The sequence below is a fragment of the Penicillium manginii genome (genome assembly GCF_028828005.1).
Source record: "Penicillium manginii strain IBT 31320 chromosome Unknown utg000001l:1.0-3466041.0:1.0-3467806.0, whole genome shotgun sequence".
NCBI classification, from domain to species: domain Eukaryota; kingdom Fungi; phylum Ascomycota; class Eurotiomycetes; order Eurotiales; family Aspergillaceae; genus Penicillium; species Penicillium manginii.
In genome coordinates, this window is record NW_026643102.1 from 2,987,471 (window position 1) to 2,999,623 (window position 12,153).

Here is a 12,153-nt window from a genome sequence, read left to right on the forward strand (position 1 = left end):
CCGTGTCAGGCATATATTCACTTCAAAACCTCAAGGATACTCACAAAAGTCGCTTAGAATCAATTTCCGATGCCATGATATCATCGAAATTATCAGAGCTCGCTGCGGGGAAATGGAAAATTGGGTAGTTCTTTCGTATCTCACTCTCCGGTATCTTTCTAATAGTCGTGGATTGTCCTATGGAAATTTCAATGTGACTGTGGGGACCGGGTAAAAGCTTTCGCCATGTGGAAGCATTGAAAAGGCTTAGACTATCAGTACTTCTCGAAAGAAGTAGTAGCACACTTTGGTAGTCATGTTTTTTCATCGCAAGATGTAGTGGAGTAACATCGTCAAGGTCATGTATATCGGCAATCGCACCTTGTTTGAGAAGTTGAGCCACAACGGACACAGCACCGGCTTCGACCGCGAGGTGAAGTGGTGTCCGCCCTGCGCTACCACCCTGGACGTTTATCTCCGGCTGCTTTTCAAGAAGAAGTTGCACAACCGCCATGTCCCCTTTCGCCGCCGCAGCGTGCAGAGGAGTGCCATAATAGCCCCCTCGAGCCTTCACATGCGCACCCTTCTCAAGAAGCATCTGCACAGTAAATTTATTGCCTTCGCGTGCCGCAGCTTGGAGAGCATTTCCATAATAACCTCCTTGGGCGTTTACGTTCGCACCCTCCTCCAGAAGTGCTCGCAGAACCCCCGAGTCATCTGGTATTGCTGCTGCAGCCTGGAGAGCAGTTCCATACTCGCCTCCTTGAGCGTCAACGTCCGCACTATTCTCAATAAGCATTCGTACAGTCGCTATATTCCCTCCCCATGCCGCAGCCTGGAGAGCAGTTCCATAGTAGCCGCCCGGAGCGTTGGCGTCCGCGCCCCCATTAAGAAGCATCTGCACAGTGGATGCGTCTTCTCTCCGCGCCGCAGCTTGAAGAGCGGTTCCATATAGACCCCCTTGAGCATTGACGTCCGCACCCATCTCAAGAAGCATTTGCACAGTGGATGCGTCTTCTCTCCGCGCCGCAGCTTGAAGAGCGGTCCCATAGAGACCCCCTCCAGCATTGATGTCCGCACCCTTCTCAAGAAGGATCTGCACCGTCGCTATGTCGCCTTTGTCTACCGCAGCTTGGAGAGCGGTTCCATATAGGCCTCCTTGAGCATTGACGTCCGCGCCCTTCTCAAGAAGCATCTGCACAGTCACTGTGTCGCCTTCGTGTGCTGCAGCTTGGAGAGCGGTTCCAAACTGGCCTCCTTGAGAGTTGACGTACGCGCCTTTCTCAAGAAGCATCTGCACAGCTGTTACATCGCCTTCGCGTACCGCAGCTTGGAGAGCGGTTCCATACTGGCCTCCTTGGGTATTGACGTCCGCGAATTGCTCAGGATGCAGTGTTTTTGTGGCAGGGTCTCCACCGTACGCCATGCTTGGGGAATCAAGTGGCTCCAAGTTCATATTAGACATTTCCCGGGGAGGACTGATGCTTCTTAAGACGAAAAGTAGTTTGCGAAGTCAGTGGTAATGCTTCTAACCCAAGCTGACTGGTGCTCAAACGCGGGGGACAGTAATCATGTGACGTATAATATTATCAAATCTCGTATAAATCTCAATATCGATACGAGGATGTTAATCGAGGAGCTCATTTACTCGCAGGCTTGATCTATTTTCAAGGATACTGGATGGAATTAGCGCTGCGCAGGGGTTGCCACAATAGCCACGTTGGGGCCCGAGTGGTATTTCCTACTGGAGGCACAGGATATAGATATTCGCAGAGAGACTGAAGATGGTGGTGACATGAAGATGCTATGGAGAGAAGCTATCTACATGGCAGGCAGGGCACCGGCTGACTCAGCAACATAGGGCCTGAGCCCTCAGGCCTCAGTATTTCCAGGGTTCCATCCAGGGTAGTTTGTGGGGAAAGAAAGTCAATCGATGAATACCATGCAATAACACCAAACACTCAAAACTGAGCAAGAATAGCACAATCCCAACAAATTGGGCGGTAATGAGGGGAACGTAGTCGTGGAGGCCAGAGGCGGTGTATTGGGAGAAGTCTATGTACTAGTAGGAGGATGATGGTTGTATTCGGTAAGAACTGAAGCTGTATCCACATATCCACTACGCGAGCGGTGAACCACCTATCTCAACCTATACCGCGTCGTTCAGCAAATAAGCACGCAAACTCTTCTCCGGTCCCGTCAGTGGGGTTCGAATCCGGACATCTCTCATGATAAGAATGAGAGATCTGTGTCAAAACATGACAGCACCACAAAAAGAGAGGAAACCCAGAACGCCATCAGAAAACCCACAGAAGGCACCCTCGCATGCTAGCGCAGAATCTCTGAGGTCGCAAAACTCCTCCAAGTTTGCGCCTCGCGATAACAAGAAATCGCAAAGTGAAAAATATAATCGGATGCTTTTGAAACCCCAACCACACCCCGACAACCTGGGTCTTAGAGCTCCTCATACTCCGCCCCTTCCTCGTTCTCGTCCAAGTCCGTTCCCAGTTCCTGAACCCCATCTTTGACTCTTTACTGCATTGTTGCTGAGTGGCGGAGGTTTCTGCGCTGTGGCAGGGACTGACACTCCATTCCCACCGTTTTTTTGTCTCGTCGGCGACTAATTTAACGAAAATGCGCGCATCGGCGTATATGGATATGGCTCGGATGAAACCAAAGAGAGTAGTGGCAGAGTCGCGCTTAAAGAAGTCCATCACTGGTTCTGTTCCTTTATTGTCTTTCAGTCAATCTGCGAGCTGCTCTGGCGGGTTGTTTGGGTCAAAAGGAACAACGTAGTCTTCCTTCTTCGAATGACCAGCCCAAGAAGAGGGTGCCTTGAAAACCTTGAACCATAGCGTTGATCAGGTCCCTAGGGCAAATTCCGCCTTATCCTCACCTTTGCTTACCCAGGTGCTTTGCACCATTATTGGTGGACGTGTATTTATGATATAGCGCCACCTAGCATACAGTGCCAGGACTGGGAAAAAGGAAATTCTCAGCCGTCGATGACGGCGGAGCCTTATTTGTTGGCAAGAAAATACCAACAAGGTCAAAAGCTCCTATCAGCGGAATACCTTCGTGGTCGATAGGCTCCGGAAGAAAAGAAATTTTAAGGTAGGCTCAGAGGTTTCAACTTTCGCACCATCGAGATGTGCTCTGGTATCATGCCAGTCAGAAGCTTTGGAGACGAGGACTATACAGAGAAGAAGGGAGGAATAGGAACAGGAATCAACAAATATCCTGATGTACTAGTATTGGTGTTAGCACGGAAGGAAGGAGCTACGAGTACCTTCCCCCTTTCCTACAGGCAGGTACGTATCTACCTAGGTAGGTATGTGTAAGCAGGCTGCAGATCTATAAACAATTAAATTGTAGTAGTTTTTCAGAAGCCGAGCCTTTACTTCAAGTTGACGGGAGTTGCTGCATAAAAATGGATAGGTTCGTTAGTGGGTCCTTCATTAAATTAAAGTGTGATGGCATCCCGGGGCAGACCCGTGTGGCAGCCGATATTGTACATATTCTAGACGCCACAGCGAGTGGGGTGATTCAATGTTTATACCGAGGTACAATTTGAATGCACACCTGAAACCTCCAGGCCCCAGAGTAAAGATGTAAGCACTTTCAAACCATTGGCAACCATTGGCAACCATTTCCAAGTTCTTTGTTGGTCACACTGACTCAGACCGTTCCTGAGACAAGGCGGGCATCGACCTGATTGGTTGGCCCCGGCAATCTCTCGCTATATCAAACCAACATTAGGAAACAGCGATCTTGATTCATGTTGTACCAGGACCAGGCATGAGTGAAATACAAAGTAGTCCTCCAGACTTGGTGTTCCGAATACTTCCATAGCCACACTAGCGAACGCAATTGCAAAATTTCTGCTGGATCAATGGCCACATCTCGACCGATCCGCCAGCCGCGATGCCCCACTGGCCAATTGGAAGACCACGGATACCAGCATCACGCGCGGCAAGAGTCCTACCTTAAGGTACCGAAGGGAACTAGCGTAGTACTCCGTAGTGTGGCACTGGTGATGGTAGAAGTGGGAGTGGGAGTGTGTGGTCTATTTTGGGCAACTCCCGCTAAAGAAGAACCTCACCAATCGCAGCCACGCAACATTCGGGCTGTGTACCACGGTTGATCACTTTCACACTTTGCAAGAGTACGAGATGTACGAATAGATGACTTGATGTCTACTGTACGGATTGTATTTAATGGGATAAGAGAATTTCATTTAATTCAGTAATTGAGTAATTGAGTAAATGAGTATTTTAGTACACTGTTCTTGTCTGTATAGCAGTATAGCACCACTAGTAGATCAGTAGGTAACCACCGGAACGCCACTCGTTCTGCCCAAGTATTGCGTGGCCGTCGTCGTCCTCAACTTTGTCCTCTACATATTTAAGCGATCACCCCGCTGCCCTCGCCTGCTGTCCACTGACCACCTGGTTGCTATTAACAGTCTCATCCGGCTCCGCAGTTCAACGGCGCTCCACCGATCGCTGCCATCCTCACCTTCATTCTCGATCTTCCTAACCAACGCCTACCACTTGCCGCCCGCTTCCTACCACTCCCAGCCTCCCAGCCATCGCAAATACATTTGCTTTTTCCCAATCATCTGGCACTCAGGCGATCTTCATTTCCTGTGATTCCCGCTCAGAGCATCTTCATTGTCTCACCTCTTACGAACGAACCTCGCGCCGTCCATCTAGTAGCGCTGTGATCGGCTTGGCAGTTCCACCTTCATCGCAGTCGCGCTCCACAACGCCCCCTCAAGCTCAGACGATCCCAGCCGTTTCAGACCTGCCTTGATCTTCGGACGCTAAGAAAGACGGTGGAAACCGCCCCTAATAAAAATGGCGGCCCCCCAACCGCCCGTTTCCTCCTCTCCCCGGCGGAGTCGTGGTTTCAGCGTCAAATCTGACAATTCACGCCGAACAAGTTCCTCCGGTAATAAGATTCACCTTTCGGAATCTCACGAGGAGAAAGAAAGGCGCAATCTTCACACAAAGGCAGACCCGACCGTCGCCATGAATGAGTTGCAACCCAGTACGTCAACCTCTCAACACACCCAAACCCGGTCGCATTCCGACCCCCCTCCCCGTTGCTCGAACTGACGACCCGATCAACAGATGACATTGCATTACAGAAGTCCAATATGGGCTCTCTGCGAGATATCCAACATAAAGATCAATTTGGGAATATCATCAGTGAGTGGTTTTCTTCCCCGTTTCGACCCTCTCCGTTCTTATCGCCAGCCACATGCTTGCCAGCATTCCCATCTCCACTTTACCACGTTCTTCCCAAACTAACCCTTACGTTCTCGTGGCAGCCGATCCCGACTGGTCAAACCCTACCCGATCCCGATCTGAGCGACCGCTAGACACCATCCGATCGTTCGAAGCCGCCATCTATGGCACATACAACAGTACCCGACCGGTATCATATGCCCGGACCGGTTCGTTGACCTCCCGTTCCACAGAAACCCCTCAAAACAACAGGCTCATTCATCCCAATAGAAGATGCAGGCTCCCAAATGGGCGACTACAGCCGACGAACAAGCTACTACGGAGGTGGGTCATCTATCAGCCCTGTTTTCCCCATTCCAATGGGAATACTAACAAGCCTGACAGGACAAGGTGGATACAATCGCGGATACGATCAAAGCTACTACCACAGCCGCAATCAATCACGTCCCGACGACCTCGCCGATGGCAACCAAAACAACCAGCAAGAAAACTACTACCCCTACCAGCAGCAGCAACAAAACGGTCGCCGAAGGCCCCGCGTCTCAACCGACCAAACAAACTACTACCAGAACAACAACTACCACCAATCCTACGATAACGTCGCCGCGTCGGGCTCAGGTGGATCCGGCCAAACAGATCCATACGGCCAGTCGACCGATCCCAGCTCAATGAATAGCTCTATGGATCAATTGCAACAACATGCGCTATTACAGCAACAGCAGCAGCAGCGAATGGACGACCGCGCACAGGAATATGGGTTCTCTTTCGGTAACACGGCGCCTCTGAATACTAAGGGCTTTCCGTCGGCGCCGCCGCCTGTCGCGAGCCCAACGAGTCCTGCCAGTGTGGCACAGCCGCATTTCGCTGCGCCGGCGAATGGCGCTTTGAGGAAGAATACCTCGCAAGCTGGAGATAAGCGGAAGAGTTGGTTTAAGAGACGATTCAGCAAGGACTAGATTTGATCAGATCGGTTGGACTGGTTTTGGTCTGTTTTATCTGCTGAGCTTCTCCTCTTTCTCGCTAGCGTTTGATTCCCGTGTTTCTGCTCTGCTCTGGCGCTATATGGTATCGATGTGAATCTTTATTTTCCTTTCGCGGATGTATTACCATCACCCTTCGTGGCGTTTTTGTTTCTTTGATCTGCACGGATTATGGGTTCTCTTCTCATTGATTTGATCGTTGAACGTTTTGGCTTGCTCGCCCAAGTCCTGCTTATGAGTCATGATACATGGGAGTCTATTTTTCTTATTTTTCATGGATGGGATATGGGTATGGCCACGAATATGGAATTGCACTTGATGTTTTCTTCTTTGCCGACTGAATTTATGGATCGGATCGTGGATGACTTAGATGTACTGTACTGTGGATGAGGATTGAATGCCGGCACACATTGTAACACTCGAACAACCTTTTAGTCGCATATACGAAGCCTAATCTACAACAAAGCCATCTCAGAAAGCGTCATCAGATAAAACGGCAAGCGCAGGCATACTTTAGAAATAATCACAAGTCAATATCGAGAATCCAACAACGAATATGCAGCATAAATGGGAATCACACAACACAGCACAGCACAGCCACTAAAACCAATTAATCTACCAATTCCAACCTAATCAGAATCGGAGCAGCAACCACACACCCGTCCAATAGTTACCACGAAGGTACCCGGATAACTCATAGTCATAGACACCTACTTCCGCCCAAGCAACTTATTCTTCAACCGATCCGCCAACCCATCATGAACAGGCCCCTTGGCCTTCTTCTCCTCCTTCTCCTTCCGCGCCGCCTCATCAAGGTGCACATTTCCCTGCCCGCCGCGCTACATAGAACACCGTCAGATCGAATCAGATCAGCCTAGGCTACTAGCCCCAACCCCACCCCCCAGGTGGAAAATAAAAACTCACGCCAGTATGATAAACCTCATCTGTAGAATTACGAACCGCCAGCTCGGGAATCATCTCCGTGTCGTGCGGGACTTTGGACGTCGGGCGCACGCGCGGTGAGCCGATGTTCCCTACTCCGCCGCGCTGCGACAGTTAGCTTTGCTTTGTTCTGCGGCATGTTTGCGCTGTGGTGCGTGCTTACGCCGGCTGAGTATGCGCCGTCGCCTTGGTCGCCGTAGACTCCTTCGCGGACGATTTCGCCGTCGACGTATCTGGGGGTGTTAGTGAGTTGAGTTCAGCTGGGCTGTTTCGGGTTGGGAAGGGGCGATGTACTCAGTTGCGTCGTGGCCGATGTTTCCCTGGCCTTGATGGTGGTTAATGGGATTTGATCGGCTGTAAGGTTGGATGGGAGGGTCCTGCTATATTGATTGCTTACCTCCGCGGCCGTGGGAGACCATGGTTTGTTCTTGGCCTGATTGACTGCCCATTGTGCTGTGGTGGTTCTGGGGGTTAGACTGTGTTTGTGGTTTGGCGATGGGGATCGAGGGGTTTGAGGTGGGTTGTCTTATTGCGGCTGGGAGCTAGGAACTACCTTGACGGGTGGAGTTGGAATCGGAATCGCCCTGGAGTGGGACAGCGATAAGACGCAGGTACCGGTTCTCTGGACCGGACTGGGGTTAGTGAAGTGGGGGCTGGATTAGTTTATCGAAGAGGCCGCGGGGAGTTGGAATATCCTAGGGCAAGTTGGGTAGATGTAGAGAATAGATAGATAGAGGCAGAAAGTGAAGAGAAGGAGAGGAAGAAGAGGAAGAAGTAGGATGACTGTCTGACGCGGGCCCTACGAAGAAATGCCGGAATGTGTAATTGTGCGGTCAATACTAGATCTCGCCATTTGAGGCTCGATATGCTAAGGGTGTTTTATCAGTTCGTTGTACCTCATTGACTATTGCAACAGCATTGGATATTGTCATGAGGATTGATGCGATTGGATTGGATGACGTCGATGATAAGATAAGATGCCCAAGCCGCGATTGGTCGCTGCCGTGACTAAAGATAGCGAGCTTGGCATTCACTTACCCTACCTTAGGGTATACCTAGGGTACTTGTAGTACTTCAGGTAAGCCTCATTAGGTACTGAGGGAATACAGTATAGAGGTAGAGATTTTAGAAATATCCGAGTGGAGAGTTGATTAAAGAAATTAGTTCCACATAGAGTTCCGGAATTTTGAGGCCCGGCAAAATAAAGTATGGTTGCGGACAGTCTTAAACCCATACTTCATAAACGATATCCTCCTACGCCTTCTTCTTCTCTTCTGAAGAGCCACCGGTGGTCGGAAGTCCCATGAAGATCTTGAACGAATCATAACTGTGAAAGGGGTCAGCGTACTTAGAATTAACATTGCAACTGTAGAGAGGAGCGGAACAGGGAGGTCATACATCATCCATTGGAGACCAGTCTATGAAACTTGTCAGTATCGTAAAATTCTAGGGCTCTCATGAAGAACTTACCAAAGTGCCCACCATAACAATACGGACAGGCAATCCGTTCCAAAGTCCCACAAATCCGATCTCCTTGTAGATGCGGCTCATCGCAGCACCGAACGCTTCTCCCGCTAGGCGATTCGCATTCAGCTTGCTGACCATCACATCGGCCGGATGCGAGACCGCCGCACACAAAATACCAGCCATGTAACCACCAGTGAAAGCCACGGCGGTCTGGGCACCCTTGCCATAATCGGACTTTTGGCCCGGAAGTTTGTTGTAGATCATCTCCACAATAGTTTCAAAAGAGGCAAACTTCATCATCGTGTAGGGAATCTGTCGACCCCAAAGTGGATACAGACCCTTGTACAATCTGGAGGGGAAATCGATCAGTACTTTGAAACATAACTACTATATTTGAACGCCACTCCATGTCAAACTCACCCAGCATAGCCCTCTTTCGCAACCACGGCCGAAATCCCACTGAATGTGCCCCGGAACTCGGGCGGGATGGTGGTCTGCGTGCGCACCTTGATCGACTCAAAGGGACACAAAGCAATGTCGGCGATCAGCTCAGCCGAAGCACTGCCGGCCAGATAGATGGCAGTCTTGTACTTCTGGGCATTTTCCGGACCGACGAGGTCGCTGTAGAACTTTTTGAAGTATTCGTATCCACCGTATTTGAACGCTCCTTGGGCCTTTGTGGATCTGTCAGTAGCATGTCTGTGGGTTCATACAATTAGGTACATCTGCTTACGCTGTATCCGAAGAAGGTAGGACCCCAGCCGGTGAAGACCCCGCGAATTCCCTCGGCGGCACGGATCTTGCTGAATGCTTGGGTATTGCTGCTGTAAAGTTTCGAATTGACTTGGCGACGGCATTTGATTAGGTCGAGTGGGGTGACGGCAGTGTGAGTAACTCCCTATACATGCATGATCGTGGTTAGTGACTGCGCGGGATGAGGACTATGCGATTGACAAGGATAACCAACACAGGCTAACATTCCGCCCACAGTGCAGGCCGCATAGTACTGAGCAGACCAAGGCTCGATTTTGCCCGTCTTCTGTTGCGCCTTCTCACTTGCGAGTTCAAACTCCCGAGCTGCTTCTTTTCCGATGCTGGCCGCCTTGGTCTTTGCATCGTCGATTGCGCTCCAGGCTTGGAATGGTTCCCGGCGCTTGGGTGCATTGAAAGCCTGCTCGGGCTTTTTCTGCATCGACATGCCACCCAGCGGGTGCTGAGCGGCCAGCGAAGCGACTGTCGAGCCAGAGGGAAGCATGATTGTCTGTTTACTGCCTAGATATTGTATACACCTTCCTAGGGTTGATCAGTTGCGGGTCATCCAAAGTGGGGCATGCCGGACGCAGCGATCGTGCCGTGGTGGCTCCACCAATTGAAGGCTCTGGTAACTTACTAGGAAAATCGGGATGTATCGAAATCGAAGAGAGAAAAGTTGAAGGGTGAAAAGAAGTGTGAGAAGGGGCCGGATTTAAAGCGGCGATAAAGGCCGAGTGCCGGAGAGCGAGTGAAACAAGGCTGCAGGGCCCCCAAATTGACAGCAATCACGTTGAGGCCGGAGTGACGTAGAAGAGAGAGGGTCTTGGCGCGAGTGAAAGAGGAAAAGCGCGCGAAAAAAAAGACCCTCTACTCAACCTCCTCCGCAACCTCCTCCGCAGTCACTCAAGATCTCCCCCTTGCTTGATTGTTTAGTCGTATCTTCTATTCTGCCTATCTTTCATTTTCGGCCGGTTTTTGTCTTCTCTATACCCGCTATCTCTCTCCACCTCCAGCTACTCGTGTGCCTCTGTCAATACCCCTCGAAAAACACCCCGCCAACCCCGCGCACCAGTAGCTAAGCTCTAGCGCAATGGCTTCCTACCTCACCGGCAGCGAGGCCTATACCCGCGAGAATGATACCTCCGCCCACGCCAATGCGGCACAGCAATCCCCATGGGCTAACAAGTACCGCGGGGTGAGTCCCCTGCACCGATCCCGACGCCGATGGAGTTGAACTGTTCCTCCAGCCTACTATTGTGCTCGTTTCCATTTACCATGCTAACTTTCTGATTTTTAGGCCACAGTTGAAGACCTTGACCCCCCTCCCGCGCTCTCCGTTTCTCCCAATGGCCCCATCTCCGCCGCTCTCATGGCCGCCTACGAACGCGACTACACCCACCTCACCGTTATCTCTGCTACCTCGCGATCTCTCCTCGGCTACCTGAGCATTCCCCGCTTAAAGGAGCTCATTCAAAATGGCACCGTTAAGGAGTCGGATCCCGTCTCTGCCTCCATGCAGCGTTTCAACCGTAAGCGCGGCATCTACCAGGTCATCACCATGGAGACACCCCTAGAGGAATTGGAGAAATTTTTCGAGAGCCAAACTGGTGCCAACGGCGACGAGCGTGAAAAGCACCAATTTGCCGTGGTTACAGATGCCGCGCGGAAATTCGTACTTGGTGTTGCTACCAAGGCGGATCTGGAGGAGTTTGTCAAGCGACGACCGTGATTGGACATGGGCCTGGGAATTTATATGGACATGTGCGGATGAAGTCTAGTTTTCTTTTGGCTATCATAGGAATGGTGAAGCATTTCGGCGTCTCGTCTCGTCTCCGAGTTTATCTCGGGTCTTGGGCATTTTATTTCCCTACGATTTTGATTGTTTTCTTCCTTTCTTTTTACTTTACTGGAGTGCGATACTTGTAGCCTTCAACATGGACAATGATATCCTTTAACATTTGTCACGGGAGAGATCGGGTCGGGATGTACCGTCCGTTTTGGAGACCAGCCATGATGCTGTACTCTGGGAGATTGGTGACTTCCATTACCCTTTGATCATTATTTGATTATCAATGTCAGATGTATTTAAATGGGACAAATACTCGTTTTCTTTTTTTTTTCTTTTTTTGAAAAGGTGACAATTACTTTGGTATTCCTGCACTTTGTAGATCGAAAAAGAACCTGCCCTTGAAATTCAGCTAGAGAGAAAAAAAGCCGCGGGAATATTACTAATAGCAGAAGTTGCCTAACAAACTCAAATGATGTGCCTCAGCCAAGAACGACTGGCCAATTGTGAGATTGCTCCTCAAGTTCATCGCCAAACTCGCAAGATAGACAGACACCTATTACATAAAGAGATAGTCGCCCTCAAGTTCTGGCAAATTATTTTGAATCTAGATTAAGAAACTATTTTGTGCGACCAGACTCACTAGATTATTATAACTACTAGCTCATTTTGGTAGATCTCCTGATTAGAAAGAAGTACCGAGAGATATAGGGGTTTCAACTTGATTTCCCAGCCGGGTTCCCACCTCATTACCAGTACACTGCCCACTGCTTGCTTTTGTCACCACCATACATCATACTTCCACAAATATCTTCACTCCGACGTTTTTGCTAAACCATCGATCAAAGCCACCGACCACAGCCTTCAAGGCTAACGGATAACCTCATTGAATCCCAAGATGGTACTAAATCAAAAGCCAAGCCAATCCACGGCTCTATTTCCCACCAAGCTCAAGGGCGCAATGACTCTGTCGGAATTATTTCTCGACCTCCCG

At 50.1% G+C, this 12,153-nt stretch overlaps 5 protein-coding genes across 5 annotated transcripts; 2 read left to right on the forward strand and 3 right to left on the reverse strand.

Moving 5' to 3' along the window:
* Positions 1–40: 40 nt before the first annotated feature.
* On the reverse strand, positions 41–1,405 carry N7533_001100 (ankyrin repeat domain-containing protein; the record flags this gene model as incomplete). The annotated part of the gene is made up of 2 exons (XM_057097750.1): positions 41–102; positions 286–1,405. The coding sequence occupies 2 exons, from the start codon at positions 1,403–1,405 to the stop codon at positions 41–43; spliced, it is 1,182 nt and encodes a 393-aa protein (XP_056966243.1).
* Positions 1,406–4,838: 3,433 nt separating this feature from the next.
* Positions 4,839–6,187, forward strand: N7533_001101 (DUF2406 domain-containing protein; the record flags this gene model as incomplete). The annotated part of the gene is made up of 5 exons (XM_057097751.1): positions 4,839–5,031; positions 5,115–5,192; positions 5,315–5,440; positions 5,502–5,555; positions 5,616–6,187. The coding sequence occupies 5 exons, from the start codon at positions 4,839–4,841 to the stop codon at positions 6,185–6,187; spliced, it is 1,023 nt and encodes a 340-aa protein (XP_056966244.1).
* Positions 6,188–6,921: 734 nt separating this feature from the next.
* N7533_001102 (DUF3602 domain-containing protein) lies at positions 6,922–7,602 on the reverse strand (the record flags this gene model as incomplete). The annotated part of the gene is made up of 5 exons (XM_057097752.1): positions 6,922–7,050; positions 7,136–7,258; positions 7,317–7,386; positions 7,448–7,478; positions 7,551–7,602. The coding sequence occupies 5 exons, from the start codon at positions 7,600–7,602 to the stop codon at positions 6,922–6,924; spliced, it is 405 nt and encodes a 134-aa protein (XP_056966245.1).
* Positions 7,603–8,407: 805 nt separating this feature from the next.
* On the reverse strand, positions 8,408–9,875 carry N7533_001103 (putative mitochondrial phosphate carrier protein; the record flags this gene model as incomplete). Its single annotated transcript, XM_057097753.1, has 6 exons — positions 8,408–8,480; positions 8,552–8,571; positions 8,624–8,969; positions 9,041–9,294; positions 9,354–9,518; positions 9,588–9,875. 6 exons carry the CDS (start codon positions 9,873–9,875, stop codon positions 8,408–8,410), a joined length of 1,146 nt encoding a protein of 381 aa, XP_056966246.1.
* A 588-nt stretch (positions 9,876–10,463) lies between these two features.
* Positions 10,464–11,102, forward strand: N7533_001104 (putative cystathionine beta-synthase (beta-thionase); the record flags this gene model as incomplete). Its single annotated transcript, XM_057097754.1, has 2 exons — positions 10,464–10,568; positions 10,671–11,102. The coding sequence occupies 2 exons, from the start codon at positions 10,464–10,466 to the stop codon at positions 11,100–11,102; spliced, it is 537 nt and encodes a 178-aa protein (XP_056966247.1).
* Between the last annotated feature and the right edge of the window lie 1,051 nt (positions 11,103–12,153).